Source organism: Leptosomus discolor, chromosome 2 (genome assembly GCF_034619465.1).
Source record: "Leptosomus discolor isolate bLepDis1 chromosome 2, bLepDis1.hap2, whole genome shotgun sequence".
Classification (NCBI taxonomy): Eukaryota; Metazoa; Chordata; class Aves; order Leptosomiformes; family Leptosomidae; genus Leptosomus; species Leptosomus discolor.
In genome coordinates, this window is record NC_141392.1 from 75689868 (window position 1) to 75717378 (window position 27511).

A 27511-nucleotide genomic window follows, 5' to 3' on the forward strand; every position below is an offset into this window, starting at 1 on the left:
GGCTTTTCAAGAGGTAAGATAAAGCTCTACATCTAGATAACTATTAACCCTGCATCTGCAACTGAGTAACTGGATTTCTCAAAGCAGCCCTCTCAAGGGTGAAATGCTGTCTGCTCTTAGATCACTGGGGGAAAAATACTGGATTCATCAACTCCTTATAGTAGAAAAATAACTGCTATTCATCTCAATCTTTAAGTATCTAAATTAGTGTTTCTTTTTTTTTAGCTTTCACTCCCCTTAAGCACACTATAACCTTAAAGAGAGCTTCCAACTAGATGTAAGGAGAAACTTTTTCCCCAGGAGGGCGGTAGGCAGGCACAGGCTGCCCAGAGAGCTTGTTCAGTCTCCTTCCTTGGAGGTTTTCCAGACTCCAGTGCACAGAGCCCTGAGCAACCTGGTCTGATCTCAAGAGTTGACCCTCTGATCCTTAACAGCATATTCAATCTTCAGCACTACAGTCACTAAGTAAGCTGTAACAGCAATATTATTAACTGAGTATCTGAAAATACAGTGATTCAGGATTAATTCAGTGCCGGAAGTGCTAACTCATTATGGACTTGTAACTATAGGTTAAATACTTTTATTTACTTATGATGAAGTAGCTTAAATGAAATTCAGATTTCCACAGCTTTTTAGCTACTCAAAAATTCCATGATGGGCAATTACTTGTGAACCTTCTCAGGCAGCATCTCATACATTAATGTTCCTGTCACTGCAGAACTATACAGGCTGCAGTTATATGACTCTCTAGGCATTATCTACAACAGTCCAGTGGGGACCCAGGCACACAGCAGACACAAAGGCCAAAGCATTTCCCTGTGGCTTTTGCCTGTTCTCAGTAATATAGCTAGCTCTTTGCTCATTAGAGCTGTGTGCATGCTGAATTGCAGGTCTGATTTTTCCAAATGTAGAAAAGGCCTGTAATTCTGCCTGAGCAAACCAGTCCAGACTAGCACACCTCCTTTACTAGTTTAAAAGAAGTTACCCTTGTACAATCCAATTTCCCAAATCAAGACAGACAATGGACAATATAACTGAATGCACCCCTGACACCAGCGTTTACCTTATACCCTTGCTCTCTAGTATCAGGGTAATGCATACGAACATCGAACTTACTGTCCAAATTCTCATTACTGTTAGGATGAGACTAAGAGAAAGATTAGCCACTTGGCAGTGGTTGGAATGCTTTCAGATACGCTGTCTTGGCTAACCTCTCTCCATCCAACCAAGACCCAGATTTTGCCAAGATCTTCCATTCAATGCACACACATTTCAGCTGTATTCATGCACTGAATCAAAGACAGAGACATCTGAGCATAGCTGTAGATCCTTTTCCAAACACAAAGAACCCGGGTCTTGAAGAACTAGGAAGAAACAATTCTTTTTAGTGGGCACGGTGGTATTAGGTCAACAGTTGGACTTGATGATCTCAAAGGTCTATTCCAACCTTACGATTCTATGATTCATTCCGTGATTGACTGCTTTCTTCCTACGTATATTCCATTTTAGGAATTCCCAGTCAAGTAAAGCTTTACTAGGCTAAATACAGTGCCATCTCTTTCTCACCGAAAGAGATGGCCAGCAGCAATATATAACCTAGAAAAGTTTGAGCACAAACCCCAGCATTTTCTTGAAGTCCTAATGACTGACCCTCATTCAGAACCAGCATAAGGATAAAAGGAAACGTTTACAGAGTACTGCTGGTACCATTCGTAAATTGGAGATACTATTCCTACCTGCTTCAAATCAACAATTTCCTGAAAGAGCTGAGGGGGGTTCTTTTGGGTTTGATTTTTCTTTCCCAGACAGAAAAAGCATAGCCTACACAAACAAACTTTTCATTCTGCATGCTTTCCAGAAATGCATGAGTTCTATAGAAATCCAGGCAAAACTGTGATTCCTTGGAGTGCAAAGTGGTGACATGCCTGTAAGTAACAAAGATGAAGCTTTGCATAAGGTGTCAGATGAGTCTAAAACACAACCTTACAGGCAAAAGCTATAATCAGAGGCTGAATCTATCATAGTGCTCATGGAGTGAAATCTGCCCTGAGGTATAAGCACTTGCAATATCCAGAACTGTTTTAATAAACTGTTTTTTCAGTACTAACTGGCCCTCTTAGCCATTCAACAACTTTAAATCCAGACATCCAAAATAATTCTAGACTCTTATCATGTATGAGACAGACATCAATCTAGGCATGGCAATACCTCCATAATGTATTGATTTGATTATTACTACAGTGGCCTTCAAAAACCAATTCAGTGTTATTAGAAGACATGATGGCCTTGTCATTCCATCACTCAAGAATTTTTTTTCCCCTAAGTTGTAATTGCAAAAAAAGCAAAAGACAAAAATAAACCAAGATAATGTCCAAGTAAAGGTATTAGCAACTGACAGGACACAACTGGAGTGGGTATATGTAGAAAAATTATACTGATGTTCATCTTCAAGACTACAATCAGATCCTCAGGATTTCAGAAAACTGAAAGCTTAAGTTTATTTCACACACATCTCCTGAGAAAAGAACTGCCTTACTGACAACGTACAGATCTTTCTGTGCTGTTAGTGCCATCACACAGCTGCCTTCCTTCAACGAACAAGTCAACCACACACCTGAAACAAGCCAATTTCCTTCAAAGGCCTAGAGAAAAATACTAACTGGTGGCCTTGATACAGATAGATCGACAACTTTGCAGTGAACTGTCCTGGAAGAGTGAAAGTTTCAGGATGTGCTGAAAAAGAGCATAACTCTGTAAAAGTCACTGGTTATTCTCTAACATAAAGACTCACCACAAAAATTAAGTGGGGGCAGGAGGAAATCAGAGAAAAACTTGGTTGCCAGAGAACTGTACGATACTAGGCACAGGGAAGACCACGTAACGCAAATACTGTTCTGGATTCCACCAAACTTTTACCGATGAGGCAAAAAACTATCAAACGACCCAGCAACTCCTGACTGTCTACTAAAATGATTAACTGCATGTCAAGAGACATAAAGTAGCTTTACCTAATAATACCTAATGTAGATCCATTTTTAAGGGAGTGCCATCGTCCCGAGATGGCTACAGTAGCATTTTTTAGAAATTATCTGCATATATACTTCAAGATAATTCCTGTTTACATACTTGCCACAGCAGTGATAATATCTCTTTCTATCTCTGTTCAATTTAATCTACTCAGTGAACAAGGAAAGAATTCAAGAAACAAGCTCATAATTGCCTGGCAGTTGGGAAATTTTCTATTATTCCACTAACTAAGGCAGATTAAACAGAATAATCCATACATCAGGAAGATTCGGAATTAGTGTAACCTGAATTTCTTAAGTAAAACTGAACATAACAGTTAACAGGTTAACTGATAAGCCTACTTAACATGAAAAATGTTAAGAATTCAGAGTAGATTAAGAAAAACTCAGGTTAGCAATTACATAGTTTTAAAGGTTTGTTTGTCTATTCCCCAAAAATAGCTAGTTCTGAAGAAATTTGCCCTAAATAATCATTAAAAAAAAATCTCAGAGCTGTTAGTGTTATCTTTAAGAGCATGTGAAGGATGAGTATGATCCCAGAGATCAAAATAGGCAACCAATAGCATAAAACTCAAATTAAAAAAACCAAGACAACGGTTGTTAACCTATAAACAGTTTTTCTACCTACAGTCACAAATGCTAATAATTTTTAAAGCAATTAAGCCAGTTCCCAGGTCTTGAGAGAGTAAGTGTCAATTGGTAGGCCTGAAAGTTATTTGGGGAGTAGTGCAAGAAAGCATGCTGGAGACTGAGAAAAGCCTGAAGCATGGGGGACAAGCCCTACATTGCAGCACAAGACAGTCCATGACTTCTGCTCTTTCCCTCTTCTACTCCATCTCTCAGGATACTTTTCAGTCCTGTCCTCCACTACTGGCTCCTGGAGATGCCAACAGAGACTGGATCCCACTGGAGCCACAAGAGACAGCATAAAGAGATGGACACAAGGATACTGGTGGATTGGTGTGGCTTAGGTGGCAGCAGCAAGACAGACAAGGCACACACATCTCAGGAAGCTCACAGTGATCGGTAACAAGGATGAGGAATAAAGCCAGGGATATGTGAGAACTGAAGTGTTACATACACTTGATGGCTGAGAGTTAAATTGTCAAATAACTTACCATTTTTAGCATTTTTAAAAATTGATTCTCATTTGTGGTTACAATCCACAACTTAGTCTTAGTTCTATCTGTTCCTTGTAGCCTAAAGCAGTGTTTCCTGAGCCTCTTACTCTCAAAACTCAACTAACCACTATGTCCAAAATTAGCTACTATCAGCAAGTCCAAGAGTTAAAGGTCAATCGCATTAACTTGAATTTCCAGAGTAACAGCAGAAAAGGAAACAAAAACATAACTATTCATAATCATTTAACAGGTAACATCATAAGCTAAGGATCAACATAGATTTGTGAGAAAACAAACAACACTAATTTCTCTCTATTACTTGTGAGGTTGCAAACCCTGACAACAGAGGGAAGGACAGATGTAACACATCTTGACCTTGGCCAGCATTTTGAAATTCTCTCAAACATAACAATTCTTATGAGTCAGTTTGGAATACATTACTTAAATGGAACTGTAAACATGGATGTTCAAGTGTTTGGAAAAGCTATTTTTAATTAGCGATTCATTGCAAAATTGAATATGCCAAAGATAGCTCCATAAAAACCTGCCCAAATCTACCACGATTAAACATTTTCATTTAATGATACAGAAAATGAAGTAGAGAATATACTTATTGAACAGCTGGACTCTATCTCAAATGTCTTTTCCAACCTAAATGATTCTATGATTCTAAATTTGCAAGTTACATCGAATGATGAGTACTGCAGGCACCGTAAAGAAACAGACTGGAATTCAAAATTATCTTGGCAACCTGGCATCTCAGTCAGTAGTGTGAAATAAAGACAACTAATTTCCATTAAAAACATTATGAGATAAATAGTATTCAAAAACACTACAGGAGGTAAAAAATCAGAAGCATCAGTGCAGCATGGAAGAATGATCTAGCAACAGCTCCTTAGAAAGGAACTGAAAGTTTAGCAAATTAAACTTCAGCATGTTCTAATAATGTCATCGTATTGCAAAAGTAACAGAATATATCCATTCATGACACGATGTGACCTTCACATACTGCTCAGAATCAGTAAGGCCTCAACTGAATTATGACGCCCTATTTTGGTCATTACTCGTTATTTAAGGACCATGTGTACAGAATCCAAAAGAAAGACCTGGCAATAAGGAGAAATTTGATAAGCATGACTTACGAAAAAAGATTTTAAAGAGAAATATTTTAAAATGTCCTCTACCAAACTAAGTCTGTACTCAAAAAACTGGGTAAATTTGATAAAGTACTGAGATACCTCCAGTCTTATTTTCTATGATTCATGAAGTGATTTAATAGTCACAAACACATACTCACTGAGTGTTATAACTTGAACACTTTTTTTCGCTCTAGCTGTGTAAATTCTGCTGCACATTTGATTAAAAGTAACCTTATGACCGAAGAAAGCAATTTCCTGACATCACCACCTAAATTTAGGAGTGTAAAGTAATTCTTTTCAAATCATTGTGGAGCTTACTAATGTGATGAAGTGTTATAGGGTTATATATTACTTATGTAATTAAAAATGAATATATTATAGGATATGCTATGATTATGATTAAGAAATTATGGAATATCAGATCAATGGATTAAGATACCCTGTACAAATACCCAAAGTATCAAGAAAAAACTTCACTAACCAATGATGATTAACATTGCATGCACTGAACTTATTAATAAAACACTTTGGCTAATTGTTGTAAACAATTTCATTCTCACAGCAGCTAACAGAAGTGAAGCGACTAAAGCCTAATATAGCAAGTTCATCCTCTTTAGAATATTAAATTAAAAGCTTACAGTATGGATTTATTTTATTTAGCATACTTAAGTGAAATTTTAATACACATCTGCTGCTACACATCCAGTTTAGTCTTCCTCAGCTTAAAAAAAAAGCAAGACATCTATTGTACTATTCTATCTAGTGATAATGCCTTGGTCTTGACTTCCAAACGAGTAAGGTCAAACTGCATTGAGTCTAGCTTAAAAGTAAAAACAATAAAAGAACACTGAGAAGAGGAACATATCAGCATATGCTATTTGTCCAGAAATAAGTGCAAAGATACACTAACAAAAGTGATTTTTTTTAAAAACTAAGAACTGTGGGTAGCTACAGTTACTTCAGCTAAATGCCTAATTCCCTTCCTTATTTTTTGCCTAAATTATACATTGCTGGAAATACTACACAAATTTCATAGAAAGAATATATTTAACAATTAAATGAAGTAGTAAGTGAAAAAGGGGAAGTGCTAACACCATTATAATACAACAAGGAAGATCTTTATTAGAATATTGTTAGCTACGGCATTAACAATACGGAACATTGTTAGCTACATGTCACAAAAGGATGTCTGTCTCACTGCTGAACTTAAGATGTCTGCCTTAGCTAGCTAGTCTTCCTAACTGATATTGAAAAACAAAAAAATTTCTTTTGAGAGGCAATTCAGAAGCCTGACCCTGATGCTCAAAATTGCTCTCTGGAGATGCTTCTTATTCTGTGGACCGTAAGGACTAGAACTAGTCAGTCAAACTAAAGGTCTTCCAGTCAAGAGAGGCGAGTATCCCTCAGCTTGAGAAACTTTTGAAAGAGTTACAAGACTGATTCAAGGTGTCTGGAATCTGCCATACTGAAAAACTTATCAGGAGAGCGCTCATGTTCTGTAACTACCTGCACAGGAAGATGACAAAGGCAAAGAGAAACACTGGAAGCTGGACTAAGATCAGAATGAATGTAAGTGTTTATTTGCACCAGTGAAAGTAATCAGCCAAGAACAAAAAGCTTTTACAAAAGGATGGGTTTCCATTTTACAAAACAATGCTGTTACTTCAAGTAAATTTTCCAACTCACCAGTATAATTAGCAATAAGATTACCAGACAACATTGCACGACTTTTGTGTGAAAAGAAAGCAGCTTATTACATTAGCCCCTTCCAAAATTTACGAACACAAAGACTGTATTTCTTACCTATCTTGAAGAACACCACAATAAGCAACTAACTTAGAGTTAACTGGTTCATAAAAACAGGGATTCTTTCATCTATCTACATGTTACAATGCTACTGTCATCTTGTAAGAGAGGTTGACTTCCTCACTCCACAACAGAATTTGTGCAACTTGTTATCAAGTCTCTCAAGACTAGACTCCTTAAACCATAGGACTTAGGTAAATCAAAACATAGATTACAAACTGTTATTCAGCTGCCATGTAATTCTGAGGGCATCCATAACACTTTGATATGGGAGATCTACTTGTGGACATGGTCACAATCATCTCTGCTTTCACAGAGCTGGGTGAAATGTCTGTGTCATTCTACTGGGAAATACGTTAAGAAAGCTCTCGCAAGAGTCTCAGTTCTACATGGAAATCCCAAATACACTGCCAAATACCTACCAGACCAGGGCCCAGTGAAATTGCAACAGGCAGTCAAGCCTTCATTTAAAACACAAGAGATTATATTCTCTCCTCCTCATACAGAAATATAGTCCTTACGTAGGATACAGACATTTATGTTCAGTCTTTCCTGCCTGGAGCAATCCAAAACCATCTCTCCCTTTTCCAAGGAAATATTCCACTCAGTAGTAATGACAAATTTTAACTCAATCATCAGAAAAGAATCTGAAAAACAGCTCATAGCTTGACAATTACTGGCAATCAAATGGAAAGAGCTAGGTTCCAGGATTTCCTCAAAGGAAAATTCAAAATGCATGGGAAGAAATTCACAAGTCTGAACAGGATTTTAAAAGCAAGGAGGGTTTTCTATGCAGCTCTTCTTGGAGCAGAAATTGGACACAAAAACTGGTCTGTATATGAGTGAAGGATGGTTCTTCACTCAATTTTGGCGATTAGTTTACTTTACTCTGCATGAGGCTAGCAGGAAAAAACGTCAGCTCTGATCTCAGGCTTCTGGGCACTTGTGGAGCTTGAAGAGTTTAGTTCAGGTCAAGATGTTCAAGCATCCAAAGACAGGATACCGAGTTTACCATGAAAACAGCATTTTCAGGAGGAAAAAAAAAAAAAGAAGACTCTTTACAATTTAATCTGACTTTGAACTATATGCTGTGTTTGCTATTTGAGTAGTTTGTATTACACAAGAGTACTTTAACTAGTGTGCTGTTAGAGAGTGATACAAAGGAAATCATAACGTAACTCAGACCTTTCAATCTGTTAGTATTGCACAAACCTGAGGAAGGCTGCTTTGCTCTTATCCTTCAATATCATCTTATTGTTTGCACCCAAGTACACATGCTACCTAAAATTTTTTAATATTTCATTTACTTTTACTTTTAATAAAGGCAGAAAACATGATTTATTCTTTTCAGTTTCTAGTCTTTCTGTACTTATTGTTTTTATTCTTCTCCAGTACTTATTTAGAAAAGATGGTTTAAATCTACTTTTGTAACAATTACAAATAGGAAATAGTTTATTTCTTTTCCCACCACCACCCCCAATGTCAGAAGTGGGCAATCTGCCAAGAATAAATACTGCCAGATCAACATTGAGGAATACTGGGGAAAAAATGGGTGCACAGGATAATTACAGAAGTGGATAAAGGGGGAAAATTTCACTAACCTGGGCAGTCAAACTGCAGCAGATGTTGAGATCTGAAGGGAGATAAATGCAAAGATTAGAAAGCAAGTAAAGCATGGGGAGCCACTGAAGAACTGGGATCTCAGAGATATCTGCTTCATAATTACATTGGACCTTTACCAAACCAGTGCCTTGTTAGTCTTCCATTGGAGATAGAAATACAGTAGATTAAGTGGATGAGAAAGGTAATAGTGCTAAAACGGACAGCTATACCTACAGTTTTAACTTTAGATTAGCTACAGTATAGAGAAGTATCTGTTTGACACACAGTTATCTGTTAGTACTGGACATAATTTAAAAGATACTATCCTATCATTACAAAACAAACAGCAGACTCTGGGAAATAAAAGATGTAGCAGGCTTCTGACAAATGACTGATGTAGGAGATCTGAAGACATGAACAGGTTTCTTGAACGGTAGCCCATAAGCAAGTGAATGTACAGATGGAGGCTGATTTTTTTCCAGTTCGAGTAAAAAAATCCAGCCATACCAATTAGATACCAAACATTATTTTACACAACATTTTAAAAGTAGCAAATTTATGACATAATACAAGTGGTTCACAAAACAGAGAGTACTTACCTTACAAGAACTAAATTTCTTCAAGATGTGCTATGTGTATGCACTTTACAGTGGATATGCATGTGTTCTATATGCTTAAGTTTAGAGATTTTTGGTTACTACAGTCCATACAATGTACACCATACTTATCATGCTTTGCACTCAGACATAAAGGACACCATTTATATCTGTGCTTCTATTTGTCTCCACTGTGGAGTCCAAGGGCATAGGACTTAAAGGGGAGAGAAAGGTGCGGGATTAGGGCTGCACACACAGAATGCACAACCTGAAGAGTTTCACTTATTGCAAGGTATGTAACTCTCTTCTACTATGGCTCCTTGAGCAGATACATGTCTTACTGCAGAGAACACAAAGCAATTGCCACTGTCTATTTGGAGATGACCACTCTTGCAAGGGGAGCAACTGAAACCCTGGTTTCTCAAATGAGGAGTCTAATCTAGAGGTATCACACCTGACAATATTTAGGGAACACTACATCAGTAGGGAAGGCTTGAAGAGCCACAAAATAATTTTAAGCAATATTATGGATGACAGCTAGGGTCTTGTTGGGCAGCACATCAACTACTGCAGTGAAGAGTCACCTGACTATCCTATAGCTTGTCCCAATACAGCAGCTCCTATCTTCTTGGAGAATTCTGGGTGGTTTATGTACCCTTCAAGTTTTCCAGTACAAATCTTCTTAATGACCCAAAGCTATTGCTTGGGTAGGGTGCAGTTTGCAAGTGGAAAACGGCTATTTTTCTGAATGGGCAGAATAGAGAGATTGGTTTGTCCTGAATAAATAAAGCCTTTCAGAAACCGAATATACAGAAGTTAGAGTTCAAAGTACATAGCAAGAATTTCAGATAAGTTCCTAGAAAAACTGGCTACAGAGGTTCTCAGGAGAGCTTGGCTCTTCATTTCTTCAAGTTGATTCCACAGGAAGACAGTTTTTATTGGCACAGGGGGCAAAGGCTCAAACATTTAATTTGCACAGCAGAATCTGATCTCTTGTTAATAAAAACAAGGCAAATCACTGATACAGACTGAGAAACGGGTAGAAACACATCAAAATAGCTGGCTGGTAAAGAACAGAGCTGAAGGACAAACCATCCTGGCTCAATTTAAGAAGGCAGTCCAAGGTGACAAAACAGTCATAGAATACTAAAAATCACATGAAGAGTGGAAAAGGGGCGGAATCAAATCTGGCAACAAAAATCTGCATTGTTTATAATCCGTATAAGTCCTCCTGTTCATTAAGTTGCTTCTAAGAACAGGAACAAAATGGATGTTCCAGCAAAAGCTAGGAAGTACAGACCAGTAGATAGCACTATCTTTTTGTTCGAGGACAGACTATGTGGGCACAGCACTAAACCCAGCAACTTCAAAGTAACAAACACAGAAGATCTGGAGACAGACTAAGCCATAGAGGACAGGCTAATATTTATCTAAGCTATCCGATTTTGTGAGGCAGCCTAGAAAATGAGTTTGTTTATATGCATTAAAAAGTTCTTATGACTAACAAGTACTTTACAGAGATTCCAGTCATCTCCATGCCCTTCCCAGGAACAAAAATGTGTGTCTTGTTAGAATGGTGAAGATTTTGAACACAGTTTAGCTTCGACCTAAAAGCGGACTGCCTAAATGATTTAGCCGTTAAGTGCATCTGTTCTGCTGAGATATATCTAAAATACATCCCTTTAAAGCTTCCCCATAGAGCAGAGAGACCATGACCTTGCTCTCCGATAACAGAAAATACAGTTGCAGTATTGCCCATAGCTATCTTTAAACCCAGAGATTGTCTAGAGAACAGATCCATGAGTTCTGAAAGATAGTTTACAGTGAGGGCACTGTATCTGTCAGTAAAACCAGTAAGCTTCCCCCAGTGAACTGGTTGCCCTGGATGTCAAAAGGAGGTCCCCCACAGACACTTACTAAACTCTTTTAGAATTTCAAGAAGGCAGAAGCATATATACAAAAAATACCTCCCTGTGGAACAGGCCAACCTTCAACAGCCCATATGTGATCACAGATGTACCTTATGCCACATGCCAGGCTACGTTCACTGTTGTCTTTTGATCTGCAAGCCTGAACAGGCTCTAGAACCCACTGCAAGAGAGGTACACCCTTGCAAATGTGGAAACCGAAAAGGCCACCATAACCTTCACTATGCCAAGAAAAAGGTTTGACTTCCAAGGGTTTAAAAACCATGTTGAGCTCTTTGATCAGGTCTCTAAATATTTCACCACTAAATATATTTTTGTAGAGAAGATCTGCCTGTATTAGTCAACTACCTCAAAGACCTGCGTTAAAATCCTCAAAGCTGTCAATAATTCAAATGACAAGGGCTCTGGTATTGTTAATGGTTTTGACCTAACAGAAGCTAAGGAACTTCACACATGTGGTAATGCAATGGAAATGTTGAATTCCAAAAGTTAAGACATAAGAATCAGTCTCTCAATTACATTTAAGTTCAGTTTGCCGATGAAAGGATTTTCCCAAACCCATTCTTTTTTAGAGATGAAAGTGAGTAACTTCCTATTTCCCAGGAAACTTCCTGTTGTAAAAGGTATCATTGGAAGGAAAGCTGAAAGAGCACGGGAGGTAATGAATAGGAAACAAACTGAACCGGAAGGACTATCCAAATGAAAGAGCCCAAGATGACCAGGTATGCTGGGTAATGCAGACTCAAATGCTCAAAATGGGTCAAGTGGTCTCCAAAGGAAACACAGTGAGGTACTCAATCTGTCACAGCTGTTTGTGGACTAAGCAGAGCAGAGCAGGAGATTAGTGGCCTGGTAAGAACGCTTGTCATCACTGGCACTTCTTCCCAGCTGTTCCTAACACCTATAAAAAGAGAAAGCGGCTAAACCTTCATGCAACACATAATACCACAGTGAACAAGGAATCTCTGAATTCTTCCAGACATAGTGTATTCCTAGTTTTCATACAGCAAAGCACAGCACCTCAGAGAACATATACACTATGATATATTTTTGTTTCCCAGTGAAAAACAGCTACACAGTGTCCACCGCTGGCAGCCAGGCCCATTTGAGGCTACACCTTCACTTCACTGTTGCAAAGTTTCCCCAAGAATCTGAAATAGTAATTTACCAGTGGAGCCAGAAAATCTTGTATTTCCAAATAAGATGTCAGCAGAGCCTGAGAGTCTGTACATAACGATGGTTCTGGGGCTGCTATATTTTTCTGGAATACCTTTTAGCTGGTCAGCTGCTTGGAAGCCTCTTTACTTTTCATTGCGAGATGCATTTTCTTTTCCAATACAGTTGATGAAAATCTTAGAGAAGAGTCCAAGGTGATGCTTTGTTTCTCAGTGGCAGTTTCTAGAATCTGAGGCAGTATCTACCTACTTTTTCCAAGCATTAAGTCTGCAGTCTCACTTCCCTGTTCCTCGGCGGTCCAGCTGAACCTACTCCTGAATCTGCATGTGCCAGAGAAGCAATAAGACTTCAATATCTATCTATAGAAGAGAACAAACCCAGTATTTTAATCTGTCTCAAAGACATATTCTCCCAAGGATGTTGGAAAAAATGGCCAGGCACACACCATTTTTTCATATCTTAAACATGAAGCACACAAATACATAAACACATGCACTCCACATAGCTACTGCTAACCAAGAATCTCCACATATGCATGTATGTACCCATCACTGAATATGAACGTGGATAAGCATCAAAAGGAGAAGTCAGATTTACACAGTAAATTAAGAAATAGGCAGCAAAGCAACATGAGAAACATTGAAATCTGTTTTTCCTGAGCTGTTCTGAAGTACAGTCAGTGTTATGGTAACTTTAACATTGCTTATCAATTAATGTGCAGCTTTGTATACAAGCCTATAACCATATTTAAACAATAAGCCTAATTTTCAAATAGATCTAGCCATTCTTTAAGAGTATGTACTGTCTTTATTCAGAGGGATTTAGACTTAGAAAGGTAAGCTTTATCAATACATATTTTTATTGTGTTGCCTACCATCCAGTTGATTTTTTAAAAGTAAACTATGTAATAAATATTTGCACTACTCTGTTCAACTATTCAGTTGTTAAATTCAGTTTTTCATCCTGCAAGATATCAAACACTATAAGACAGGACCTATCATTAGCAAGAGGCATTTAATAAAAGTAACTGCTAAACCAAACCATGTCTTTTGTTTGAAACTGAATTAATAGAGATACTGTAAATGTCCCAAGACAAATTACTACGTACTGAAACATTGCACTGAAAGCATAAGATGATATTCCCAGTCCTATCAGTATTCCTCATAGTGGCTGAAAATTGCTGTATCAAAAAACCACAACACAATACTGGGCCCCTTTTTTCGTAAAGGTGTCATAATTAATATAGTCCTAAACTCACACAGAACCTTAGTAGTGACCTTAGTCTGTTCTCTGTACATTAGCAGAACCAGCACAGGACAAGCGGTGCAGAGACTAGGTATACTTTCTTTCAAACATACTTAATCATTTCCTTGGGAGATAGTCCTTATTAAAAACAACTTGGAGTGTTTTGCATCAATCTGATAGATTTTTCTTGTGGACTCTCAATTTAAATCCGAATGGACTAAACTAGTTGGTTTTCTTATTTGGCTATTCGCCTATTTTAGAGAAACATCAAAAGAAAAAAACCTCTCAATCACTGCAGTTTAGACTGGTTTTAAAATTGAGAGGAATAACAATCACTTGATTTAGTAATTCTATGAATTAGGAGTTTGCTTTTCAACAATCTGAATTAATGCTAAAAGTATATAATAAAGTTAAGTCAAAACCTATTTACAGTATTTCTCCCAACCCCGTTCCCCAAAATCACATGGAATGGAACACCTACTAATGGGATTTGACACCAACTAAACTGGGATAAGAAAAGCTCTCCCTTCTTCATTCTCCCCTGCAAGAGCCAAAAGGAATATGATGCCTATTTTGCATGCAGCTGGTATCTACCAGTAAGGGACTGGTAATTCTTGCCAGCTCCTCGATATGAATCTTAACTAGTATGCCATATAATTAATTTGTTCATTTGTTTAATCTTAGTTAGAGCCTAGTTCATAAGCAGGTTGTTTTCTCTGGTTTTAACAACTTTTAGTGTATCTAACACGGTGCAGATGGTTAAAATTGTGAAGACCTAACTAATTCTATTATTCCAAAGCCCAAAATGAGTTTTTATTTCCTTCTTACAAGTTTCACAACATGCATCCTCCTTTCCAGTATGCTTCAGAAAACCCAAGAAACAAACAGAAATCAGGGCTGGCCTCAGAAGCACTCAGAGACCCTGCCTGGGACCTCAGGAGCTCCTCCACCGTGCCAAGCTGGCAGAGAGCAGCTGATGTGCAGTGACTACACCACACCAAGTCTGCAGCCTCCCAGTTACCATGGACCTGAGTGGTGACACACAAGGACCCTAACCATAGTGCCTGGGGCACCTGGGTTTCATCACATAGTCAAGAGCACCCAACATTCTGGCAAGAAACCTGCCTTTCCAGGTGGGAAAAAAGTACAGGAACCAGGTATGAGGGTTAAGGGAGGAGTTGTAGGCACGAAGCTCCATGTATAAGTGTTTTTTCTTAGGACACTTGCAAGCAGCATCCCATTCTAGCATTCTGGCTATTGTCACCCAACCCTAACAGTGGGAAAATCTCAAGAGTTTTAGCATTACGAAAGCTACCACTTGTGCAAGTATCATATCCCTTTTCCTGCACTGCTACAATTTTTAAAATGCAGTAAACAATGGAACAATAGTTACTTTCATTTTCAAAAGCTGAGGAAACTAGTCTCTGGTTTGGTAGATGTACCAGCAAGAAGTTAGTTTTCCTTATAACCTTTGACTTACCATAGAGTGGTTTGGGTTGGAAGGGACCTTACAGATCATCTAGTTCCCACCCCCCTGCCATCGGCAGGGTCACCTTCCACTGGATCAGGTTGCTCAAAGCCCCTTCCAACCTGGCCTTGAAGATACCTATCTGGAAGTACGTAGTTTTATGTACTTCTGGAAGTACATAATGTGTTTTTCATCAAAAGCAGACAAAACTAGGATAAACAAAGTCCAGCATTATCTACTGGAGCTGAAGTATCTGTGTTGAAGGGCAGAATCCACGCTGTTCCTTCATAACCACTGATCTATTCACTTTCTCAAATAGAGATCCACAGACTAAGATTTTAAATAGTCCTCCCAGCATACATCATTGCCCACCAGCAATAAACGCTATGGTTCTTCAGTTATTCATGTTTTCATAAAACTAAATACCTTTTCAATGAAAAAGGTTTATCTTCTTTTTGAAACTATTAAATTTGAGTTAGAGGGCTGTGTTTGCTTAGTTCTAAAAGCAGACCTAAATTCTTGAATAAGTTTAGGTTTACGTAGAAATAATTACAGAAATGGTGGGTTTAGCTGCAAGAAGACTTCATTAAGCCCCAAGCAGCAAGTTCACTGTTAGTCCTACGCCTGAATCCTCCAACCCAGCAATTTGAACTCCTGCTTTCTGTCACAAAGATTTCTGCTACTGAGGATACATCCATCCTTGGCAATCACATGCAAAATAATTATAAAATAATCTTAAATATATGACCTGCAGGTATTAAATTCTTCATCCTGATCACTTATCCAGGACTGAAGGTTAGAAAAATCTTGTACATTCTGGAAGTGGAAATACTGCTGCTTATGAAATTCAAGTTTTAATTTTCCATTTGAACATCAGTAAACCTAGGGATTATTTTATTAAACTATTTGTATGTCAAGATTCCTGAAAGATTATCAAGTACTTACATAGTACTTAACAGACATAAGCAAAAAGAAATCCGACATTGATGTTACCTACATAGTTTCTTTATGAAACTTTATTCCAATTCATACTGTCTCTTACCATCCCTATCACACTCTCTAATCAAAGTTTGATTTAGGCTTTAAATATTTCAGAGTATGGTCAAGAGTCCTGGGTAAATAACACAAGTTTAATACCTCAATCTTCCATAGATTCTTTGTGTATATCAAAAGGTACCTAAATTAAATTTTAGGTAGAAATCTGAATCATAAATAATCAGATGTTTTAAAAGATTAAAGAAAAAAAATCAAGCTACTTTCCATTTAATAATGCTGTCTGCAAAGCCAAGAATGAAGCTAAGCTTCTTGTTTAGAATGGTTTTATTTAAAAGTAGTGGGAGCTCACTATACATTGTTTATGAAGATTTTCCTCTCTAGTTTACAGAAGGACCAGAGAATTATACAGTAAAATTGAGTATTTAAAGTCAATGAAAACAGGAACTTTTGGGTTTCAGGAGGGGAGTTTGATAACAAGACTTATCAGTGAAGAGTTCCTAAAAGCTGGTGAAGCTTTCCATCTCAAAAGTGGCATACAAAGCAAACGGACGCCCACTGAAGATTTTATGTTATAAATAGTTAAGCTTCATGGTATTGCTAAAACTCAGAGGAAAAAAAAAAAATCAATGGAATTTAAATGTGTTAGTATAATTTTGAGGTAATCTTTAAAATATTAGATCTTAACTGTACTTTGGAATAGTTTTATAGTGTTATCAAACATTATATTAGAAACAGCCTTGATAAAGCTGTTTTCCTGTACTGGAGCTGTATTTCACAATCAGAATTTGTGCCAATCTGGTATGAGTGGGGAAAAAAAAGTACTCACAGGAGTGAAAGCACACCATAAAAAGAAAAATGAAATAATATTTTAAAAAGATACAAAGGGTTTTGTCCTCTACAAGTCACCCACCAGCTTTAGTCCAATCTAGAAACAAGAAGCATTCATACAAGCACCTTGATAAAAAATTCCAAGCTTTTTCTTAAGTACATATATTTGAGAGGTTCTACATAACATCTTGTATAGCCTTGTTCTTCAGTTCTCTGGAAGCGTTAACGACCATTTACAATCTGTCTAATAGCTTTCTCTACAACACTTCCCTTCTACTCCTCCAAACACTGTTTTATTTCAAAACGTCTCTACAAAACTTATGCTGAAATAGTGCAAGATGTCACAATAGCTTAGTCATCTGATAGTAAGCCCTTTGAAATAGTCTAAGTGTTATATAGAATAAGATCTACTTGATTAAGAACAAAGTAACAAGAACTAGTCATGAATAAAAGTCGGTTTACAGCTGCTCAAAAACAAACCAGCCCCCACCCTAAGGTAATTTTTAAAATAAATATTTGATGCAGAGTCAGTAATCTAACCAATGCATTACCAGGAAGCAGTGACACCACTTGCTATATTGCACACAATCCCATGGGCTTTTAAGGAGTTGAAGATTTTTGACAGAATTCAAGACATTTATTATGATTACTCTTACTGTTCTATCATGGATTCATAATAAATATTAATATGATCCTTCTGTTGCATAGTGGGTACCAGCTCTATTAGTCCATGCTACTCTTGAGCACGAGGATGTTTAATGGTCTAAAGAGCATCCCATTGCAAGTTGTGGGCGCTTTTTTTTTCCCCGCTTTCCCTTTTAAGCCTTTTAGTTTGCACCACTTCAGTTTAGACACCACCACAAGGAAGCCATTCAAAAAATAGTCTGCCATTTAAGCAAACAGCGCAATGAGTGCCAGCCAGATACATTTAATGTAATGCATCTCCCAGATGCATCAAAATTTTAGATTAACAGTGTACTACAGAAAAAAATTCTGCTAGAGAAACAAGTTAACATTAGCACACATATAAGAAACAGCTGATTGACAGCTACCCCATCATCAGAAGCTAAAGCTTTATTAGTTACTGCAGTCAGCAATAAAAACCAGCTGAATTGGCAGCTGGAAGCACCAGATAACAGGACCAGTTATATTAGTGCTATAGTGGTAAACTACAAAGCTGAAGTTTGAGAGACAGAAAAATCCAAGTATTTTGCTTTTAATAAACCTGGAAAATGGTCAATAAAGTATACCCTAAAAATACATATTTTAACAAACATACCTCAATTTAAAGGAACAAAAATCAGAAGTTTTACCCATTTTCTATTATTTACTCCTTCCATTATTCCTCTGAAACACAGAAATATCATTGGCAATGTACTCAGCCAAGTAGAAAAATGAAGAATTCTCTTTGGAATAGTACAGAATACTTTTCAAATGTCTCTTTTCATGGTTAAAGTATTTTAAAACTTAGATTGAGAACAAGGAACCTACAATTTAACTGGTTTAACTAATAGTTCTGATTAGAGCCCTGGAATCTCTTTCAATTACAGACAACAAAAATTAATTTCGTGTTTCTCCCCAACACAACTTGCACTTTAAATATTGCTTCCTATCAGCAGTCATGTTCTTAGTCCATAACACAAAAGGCAATAGCTGTAGTTTTAAATACATCGTATGTAGGAAGAAACATGCACTTACCAAGTGAACATAAGGCACAAAGTATCCAAAAAGTGCAGCTGGGATCCCAAAAGCCCAGATTCGATAACTGAGAACTTTGAAAACGGAGAAATTGCAAATCTTTTTTCCAGGAGGAAGTCTGAACTTTCCCTTCTTTCCTCCCTCCTTGTCTTTGGTGTCGGAAACGAGAGGTTTGTACGTAAAACCAGCCAGGAACAGAATAAACATAAGGACGGACAGGACCCGCAAGGTGTTGTATAAGCCAACAGAATCAATCAGAACTCTCAAGAGGAAGGGCAGTGACACGGTGAACAAGCTGCTGCCTGCAGTGACAATGCCATTCACTAGTCCGAGGCGTTTCTTGAAATAGTGCCCAAGAATGACCAAGGATGGCTGGTACGCAAATGAGCAGCCACAGGCAAATAAGATTCCGTAGGTGAAATACAGAGGTTCAATGGTGCTACATTGAAAGAAAAAAGAAAAAAAAAAAATCAGTGTTTTGTACAAACACATTCACCTACCATATGCAAGACAGTTTTTTCAATAAATTGACCCATTTACAGAAGAGTTTGTATGTACTTATATAATCAAAACACAGTGTCAGCTTAATTCAGCAATTATTCCTTCCACTGAAAATTTCACAGAATTCACCAACCAGGTAAAAAGGCAAAAATATATTTAAGTATAATTACACCTAATAGTCTGACTAAAAGAAAGTTTTAAAAATCATCATCAGGGTAAATTAGCCAAACACAAGTTTGACCATTGCTGGATTTTTGGTTTTTTCTTTTCCAAAGAAAATTATATTGTTTAATTTACACATTTCTTCGCTGTGCTAGCAGTTCAAATGTAATACTGAACATTCTTCATGAACCCAGAAAAATTAAGTATTTACATAGTTTATTATGAAAATACAATAGCAGAAGTAGTAAACATCATTAATAATGAAAAATAAAACATTAAAATACTATCAAGTTTTGGTAATATAATACATCATTAGCAAATTATAGACTTCTTAGGTATTAATTTTTTTACACAAATAATCTCTTTTTTATTAAATATTCTAAATTCAGTGGTTTGATCCAGATATCATATATGCTAAGGAAGAAATACAAAAAAGTGTTAATAAAGAATGAAGCTCATATTAAGAAGGATCTTCATCACAAGGTACTCCACCGTTACCATCTACCATACAACTGAAATGAAGCAGAGCCATTGTATTAGATCATAGGCAGACACGTGACATTAGAAGGTACTTGTACTAGAAATCTTAACAGTATGAAGTAACAGTGTTAGTATAATTAAATTATTATCATAGTATTATTAACTCAAAAGAAACATTTTTTACATTTAGATGAAGGAAGCAATGTGTGAGGAATGCTTTTATGCAAGACTCCTGATGTGACACATGACGATTTACTTAGAAAACATAGCACTAAAAAATTTCTATGAACCACAGGCTCTTTTCTACCAGCAAACACCTGCTTTTAAAGCACTTACAGAAAACCATTTAACCAATTAGCTAAATTATTAACTTTTTTTTTAAGGAGTATGAATGCTTTATGTAGTGCTTTTCATCATAGGATGTTACCTGCCAGCATCCCTCTATACCAAAACACACTCCACCACAAGCTTCCCAAGGAATTACAGAAATTCTTAGAAAATAATATTTGACTAACAAAGGTCTGACACCAGGAACTCTGGTTTTGTGTATTGTTATGAAAAAGAATATTTGTGTAACATAACGTTGCTTTCTACATGAAACTATCGATTTCTAAAACTGATTATACATGAGAAGCCAGCAGAAACAACATAAGGGGGAAAGACTGATTACCTTTATCAATGGAAATCATGAGGAAAAATAAAAACAGAAGTTATAAAATGAGAGGAGGAACATAGTACAGTAAGGACAGAGAACTTCTGCTTCCATCTGTAGATTCATTCAAAGTGTTTGCAGCATGACACACAGAGTAAAAGGTTTTCCTGCATTATAAATGCTCTTACATCTCAGCTTCCTAAGAGATAAAATTTATGTTCAGAAATCAGGATGCACCAAAAGCAGTAAATCATATTTACATTTATCTCCTGTACAGTATTTTACTTTTAGTACATTGACTTCTATATCTGATCTATACTCCCGCAATTAACTGACATCATAGGCATAAATCATTTTACTGTAAATAACATAATGAAACACCAAGAATGCACGTTAGCATGGCATGTACTCTAACACGAATTCACCTCTCATCTCAAAGTGGTCAAATTCTAAAACAAAATTTAAATAAGCTATTTTTTTAAACCTTTACAAAATAACTTCCTTTTGCATGCCTCTTCTGTGTCCTTGTTCCACCAGATATCAGGACAACACAAGGATGATAGAATTCTGTTCAAAGGAAAAAAATACCTTTCCTTTATCAACAGGTTTAATTTATAATAACAAGACTGTTTTATTATTCATCACTTAAATTACTGTGAAGCAAGGAGGAAGAAAAACTTTTCCAAGATCCCTTCTTTTAGTTGTTGCCTCACCTGTGGTAACAAGACTCTTAAAACATATCAGGAAGAGGGTTTATGTTTGTTTGCTTTAATAAAACAGATTAAACAAAATATTTGCACTTGGATTAACCAAAAAAAAAAAAAAATCGGAAACCTGCTTAAGTAACAAGAAAACAAAGTTTTCTTTTTTCCATAAATACAAGTTATTCCAAGAATAAATATAAACACTAGTCTCAGTACCTAAGATAGAACTATTTGTCTTCCTGTAAATTTGTGGGTATGTTTTCCCATTAGGGGACATATGCCCAAACTAGACATATTAGCTCAGTGCCACACAGCGTGGATATTCATCCATCCAGACCACAGCCAGCTCACAGCTATCTGGTTTCGAGTACAGGCATAGAAAAGACATTTTCACAAGCTTGTCTGTATAGGTACATTTTTGTCTATGTAGGAAACTCTTCTGAATTTTGCTTTTGATTGTTCCTGTACTTACTCTGCTAAGGGGGGGGGGGGGGGGGGGCAGATCAAGCAGACAGAACTAGAGGTAATTGTGGCTTAATTTCCTTCTACTTCTCACCCTGTCTTCACTAACCAATTTCTGCTGAAGACTAGAATAACTGAGGAAATTTCCTGTTCCCTCATCTACTGGGCATGTCCAACAAATGAGGCACTTCTGAACTTCTTAGCACTTACTCTGAAAAAGTTACAAAAGTGTACAAAATGAAGCATAATCTGGAGGAAAAACAACATTCAACTACTGTTCATGTTGTTTCAATAACACAAGAACGAACTCAGATTTTTCTTAATAAAGCAAATAATCCCTAAGTACGTGTCATTATACCAAGGTTTTTACTATCTCTGTATTTGGCAATTAGACCAGTATGAACAGAAGAATATACCAAATTTTACTAGAACATTAACACCTTCCTGGAGGTCTTACTGCATATTTATCAACATTAAAACAGTGTTTTAAAAGCAAGTTGAGGGGACAGGGCAGGGGGCTACAACAAACAATGTTTATGTACCTGCTAAAACACAGCATACATCAAGCAAACAAAAAAAGTTTATCCAGGACAATACTGGTGATCTTACAGCATTAGTCTTGCTGTTGATACATTTATACATAGTGGTTCCTGTTAAATAGGGAATGCTGTTATTAGGTTGTATTGTATTTTTAAAATTACTTTTAAAGTTGAAAGTACCATTTGGAGATTTCACAAGTCGTAGCTAGCAAGACAAAAACAAATAAAACAAAGTTTCTACTCTAACAGATATGAAGCAGCACTGCTTACTCCTTCAAATTCTGTTCATAGATCAGCATTACCTCTACACTGTAAAAGTGATAAAATACTTTGAATGTAAAGAAAAGAATTTTTTTACCTTACAAAAGAACTTGAAAGGAGTCCGGCAAACCCTACTGCAGCTCCAATAACAGCTACTTTCCGACAACCAAACAGGTCTGTGAATATGCTGACTATCGGAGAACAGAAGAAGACCATCCCCATAGAAAGAGAGCTCACCCATGCTACAAAACAGAAAAAGACAGCATTTTAGAAGACCAAGTCATTTAAGCTTTCAGCTAGTATTTTAGTTCAGCAACATAAAATCTTAGGTAGAAGTTTCAGTAACAATTGGGTAACTATTTTAGAAATATTTAAATACATTTTTAAATATATTTACCTAACATGGTAAAAGAGCCTGACCAATTTACTTAAATCAACTAATCTAGACTTCATCAGCTCAAGGAATGGAATTAGCTACAGAAGTTATTACTTTTACCTTCCTCCCCTTCCTTATAAACACAACGATTCCTCCAGTAACTAACCTAGTACTGTAACTGATGACTAGGTCATTAAAGATACCTTTGAGGCTCCATATCTATGCTGACATCAATTAGCACATTTCACTTGATTTAATTCTAGGCTTTGATGACTTTAAACAGCTAGGTTTGCTGAAAAATTTAACACATTTTTAACTTAATTACATAAACCTAGATCCTACTGAACATTAATAATGAGTAAACTAACAACAATAGGCTTTTATACTGTAATATACACATTAGGAATACGACTTGACTTTAAACTAAACGAATTTGAGCTAATGCAACCATTTCCATATATAATGGGAAAATACCACTACATCTGATACTGCTCCACTTTACAGACATTGTTAAAACTATACTTTGTTTATAAATGAGTCTTTAGGTCATTAAGACTCGGTTCAGATAAGTACACTAAAGTTTCAGCCACAAGCATGTTTTATATTCCAAGTATACCAAAAATATCTTCAAATAATTTAGGCAGAAGAGAATTTGATTAATTTTAAATTAAAAGTCAACTTTCTACTTCACCTCAAACAGGTGTTCAAAACCATGTCATTTACCTGCTATCATCTAATCATTCTTTCGAACATGCATTACTGATGTTACACTCAACAGTTCTCCCAGGGCATAAAGGTAAAACAAGCTGCTGTAGCACAATGGCTACAACAAATATATTCAGGTGGGTAAATGTCCCCATCTATTTGGGAGAGGGCAGAAATGGTCTAAAAGGATAGTGGAAAAAGCTGCTGATGCAAGATGCATTGGAAAACTTCTTTTTGAATTGTACGGAAGATGAAAGACTTTCAACCTGGAACAGCTTTTTAAAAAAGTAACTTAATTAGATTTTTATATAGAATATCTAAAAGACACAGATAAACAATTACGATGCAGTGATAAGGGCAAATAAAATTATCTGGAAAAGAAATACAACCAAGAGACCTAATGAAGAATATTTGCAAGTATATCCATCGATACCAAGACTTAGAAGTAGTGTTGTTAAAGCGCCAAAGAACCCTACACATTGACGAAGACCCCATTGTGCAAGGCTCTAACGATGACAGAGCAAAACAAACAAGCAAACAAAAAAAAATTGTTTCTTCAAAGAGTTTACAATGTAAATGAAAGACAAAAGAGAACAGATGGCTAGAGGAAAAACAGAAGTGAGAGTGTAAGAAATAAAACCTTTATTTTAGGGCAAACAATGATCTCAATGAACCATGATCTAACTGTTTGGGGCGGGGGAAGTGTTACTGGGATTCTCTGAGCATGTGATAAATACAGTGGAGTTTCAAGGCACAATCTGAAGGAGTGAGGTACTTTTATGGATATTTCCTGGCTATGATTAACCCAGACAAGATGGCCCTGCCAGCCTTGCACCTCTGCAACAGAAACATGAGCTGTATGGAGTGAGAGCACAAAAGGGTAGGAAGAACAAGGCCCCTGTGACACTGACTGAAAGGCAAAGACCAAATTTATGAAAGGTCTGTCCTTTCTGTGCAGTCAAGGAAGGCTCAAACGCATCTTCAATGTGGCAAGAGATGACTTAGAAGATCTGTCTTGTTTTACAGCCTAGATGGCTCCTGATGTTGCAAGGTAACATTATACCAACTACAATCTGTAAGCAGGAGTCAGGAGGAGTAAAAGCTGTCATACAGGCCAGAGACCAGCCAGCTGCAAAGCTTTTAAGAAGTCCAACTTCTACAAGATTCCTCATCTTTCCCAGAGAGAGCTATATAGAGCCTACGGTTCTACTGCCCAAAGAAAACTGCAAACACGAGGAGGTAGTATGTCCACGGCTTCCTGGCTCCCCCCCAAATAAATGGTAGCTCCACCACCATGAACAGTCCTCTGTATGACTTGGAGGGCAGCACTAAGAATCACAGACTACCTGTGACACTTGGGGTACCTGCAAGGCCAAGAGAAAAGGCAGCTATATCTTGAGAAGCAGGCATCGCAAGTCTCACTGTCATCAGATTCACAGTGGTATGAAGGTACCATGGAATGGCTGAACTTCCTGCCAGCCTTCCTGCCTTGGTATGAGAAGACACAAAGGCAACTGTGGCACTAGATAAGCCCACCAGAGATTACTGGTTATGAGAATCCAATCTTACATGGACAGGTACATGCACCCCAGGATGGAGACAAACAAGTGAAGAAACCAGGCAACTGAAACAGACTTTAAGTAGCTTGCATAAAATCACAGACTAAACACTTCAGAGCCATACAGGTAACGAGTCCAGTAGTCCAAATTTCCAGTTAACACAGGCTGATTCAATTAGCATTCTCCTTAGTGAAATCAAATAGTTTACAGTACTTTTTATTGGCTTATACAGCTAATAAAGTAATTGGAATATAAAAGCCTGAAGTGAAAACATTCAGCTCAAATCACATTCAGTTAACAACAGGCCCACTTTGTCTCTTCATGCTTCCAGGTACTAATGAAAGCAATACACCTTCCTTATCACTTGATCCTCTCCTTTTTGTTACAGCAGTGACAGGCAAAGCCTAAAGGAGAAGAAAGGTTCCCACTGCTTTTCAACACAACAGACAGTTAAGAGGAAGGACAATGGCCTTAGCTGAAGTGCTTCAGAACGGCACTGTGGTTAAACTGCAGCAGTGGGAGCCCATGCTTTGCCATGTATCTGCCTAACAGAAACAGGATTACAACTTCGACTTAATAGAAGGCTCCTGTGTCCTACAGAAATGTAACTCAAAGAGATGTTGTTGGCATGTCTTTTATGAACAGCGTCATTATTTAATGAAAAGAATGTTCTTGAAGTTTAGTCTCACATGTGTGCATAGCTCAAGACAATATACTGTATTCATCCTCTAGAAGAAACCTAGCACCAAAGATATAAACAGAACAGCACATGTGTAAGTCATTAATTTCCTTAAGGCAAATAATTCTTGCTGTAATATCTTGATCCTATGAAGACACATTGGTGACTATAAAATATACCAAATATACTCAATCCAAGTAATTTTTCAATTCCACTTTGCTCAAGTAAGTTTGAGCAAATTTTCAAGTGTTCTTCCACTTTTTCCACTCAGTATAAAAAGGTACAGCAAATTGTCTTCCACATTTTTTAAACAGAAATCGCAACTGTCCCTAATAAGTAATATGAAGAATTATAAATGCAGCTTGCCAGAATAATGAGAGCTCTCTAGAGCAGTTATTACGTATTAAAACCTTTCTCCTCCAGGCTATTGGCTGCTTTCCTGGCCACAAGCTGGCTACATTCCAGAGCTGCTAATTCTGATACTAATACAGCGCCTAATTGCTACATATAACTGCATTCATATTCATACACAAAACATTTTGATTGCCTGTGGTGGTTTCGCCCTGGCCAGATGCCAGGTGCCCACCAAAGCCAGTCTATCACTCTCACCCCCTCAGCTGGACAGGGGAGAGAAAATACAACAACAGGCACGTGGGTCAGATAAAGAGTTTAATGAAGCAAAAGCCACGCACAGAAGCAAAGACAAAACAGAAGATCTTATTCTCTACTTCCCATCAGCAGGTGATGTCCAGCCACTTTCTGGGAAGTAGGGCTCCAGTACGCATAGCAGTGGCTCCGGATGACAAACGTGAAACAAATGTTTTCCCCAGCTTATATTTCTGAGCAGACGTCATGTGGTATGGAATATCCCTTTGGTCAGTTTGGGTCAGCTGTCCTGGCTATATCCCCTCCCAAGATTTTACCCACCCCCAGCCTACTGGGGAAGTGTTGGGGAAACAGCCTTGGTGCTGTGTGAGCTTTACTCAGCAGTAGTCAAAACACTGGTGTGTTATCTAGCTACCACTGCACAGCACGGTGAGGGCTGCATCTCAGGCAGACTCTACATTGCTATAGAAGCTGGTCTTACTTTAAGGACTTAACTTCCAGTGCCTTAAGGAAGGTTTAAGAATTAGCTCCTCAAAACATGTAATTGCAAAATAACCAATTCCCAAACATCCCTAGAAGATGGAAGAGAAGTTATCCTTAAGATAAAAATATCAGACCAAAGAGCTTATTGATAGCATCTATACTGAAAAGTCTGCTTCTGTGCCATTGAAACGCACACTAGACTACAAACAACCCAAAGTTCATTATAACTAAAATTATTCCAAAATGAAAAGTCAGTTACATTTTCTTTTCTTATCAGTTCACTACAAATGTAGTTCAGCTATGATTTGAGTATGTGCGCTCATTTTCTTTACTTCTCTGTTCAAGAGTCTACAATAATGAAACTATACCACATACTCCACAAATACGCTATTTTACCATGAGTTTTTAAAAGTCAGCCTTATTTCAAAGTGTCTTCTGTCTCCAGCTATAAATACAGTATCTAATATCTGAGCATTCACAAAATCATTCCCATCATCACAGCCAGATTACGTAATATATATTTATCTACCAAACTACAAGCCAAGCTATTAAATGTTTTAGTTCAGCCTTTCAACTCAAGCACTAGAATTTCCAAGACAACAGAAAGAAAGCATTAATACCATATGGCATTGGAATGCTTTATTGTGCATAAATGTAAATAAAGACTACTCATCCATAGCATTCCTCTTCACAATCAAAATTTTTCTATGCAC

General features: G+C 37.2%; 1 protein-coding gene across 1 annotated transcript in view; it reads right to left on the bottom strand.

The window, feature by feature from the left end:
- SLC16A10 (solute carrier family 16 member 10) overlaps nucleotides 1–27511 on the bottom strand; it is a 77860-nt gene that overhangs the window by 11988 nt on the left and 38361 nt on the right. The window contains exons 2-3 of the mRNA XM_086482433.1: nucleotides 22488–22632; nucleotides 18630–19068 (exon numbers count right to left, since the gene is read on the bottom strand). Of these exons, the coding sequence (XP_086338559.1) occupies nucleotides 18630–19068; nucleotides 22488–22632 (584 nt within the window). The remainder of the gene's footprint in view (nucleotides 1–18629; nucleotides 19069–22487; nucleotides 22633–27511) is intronic.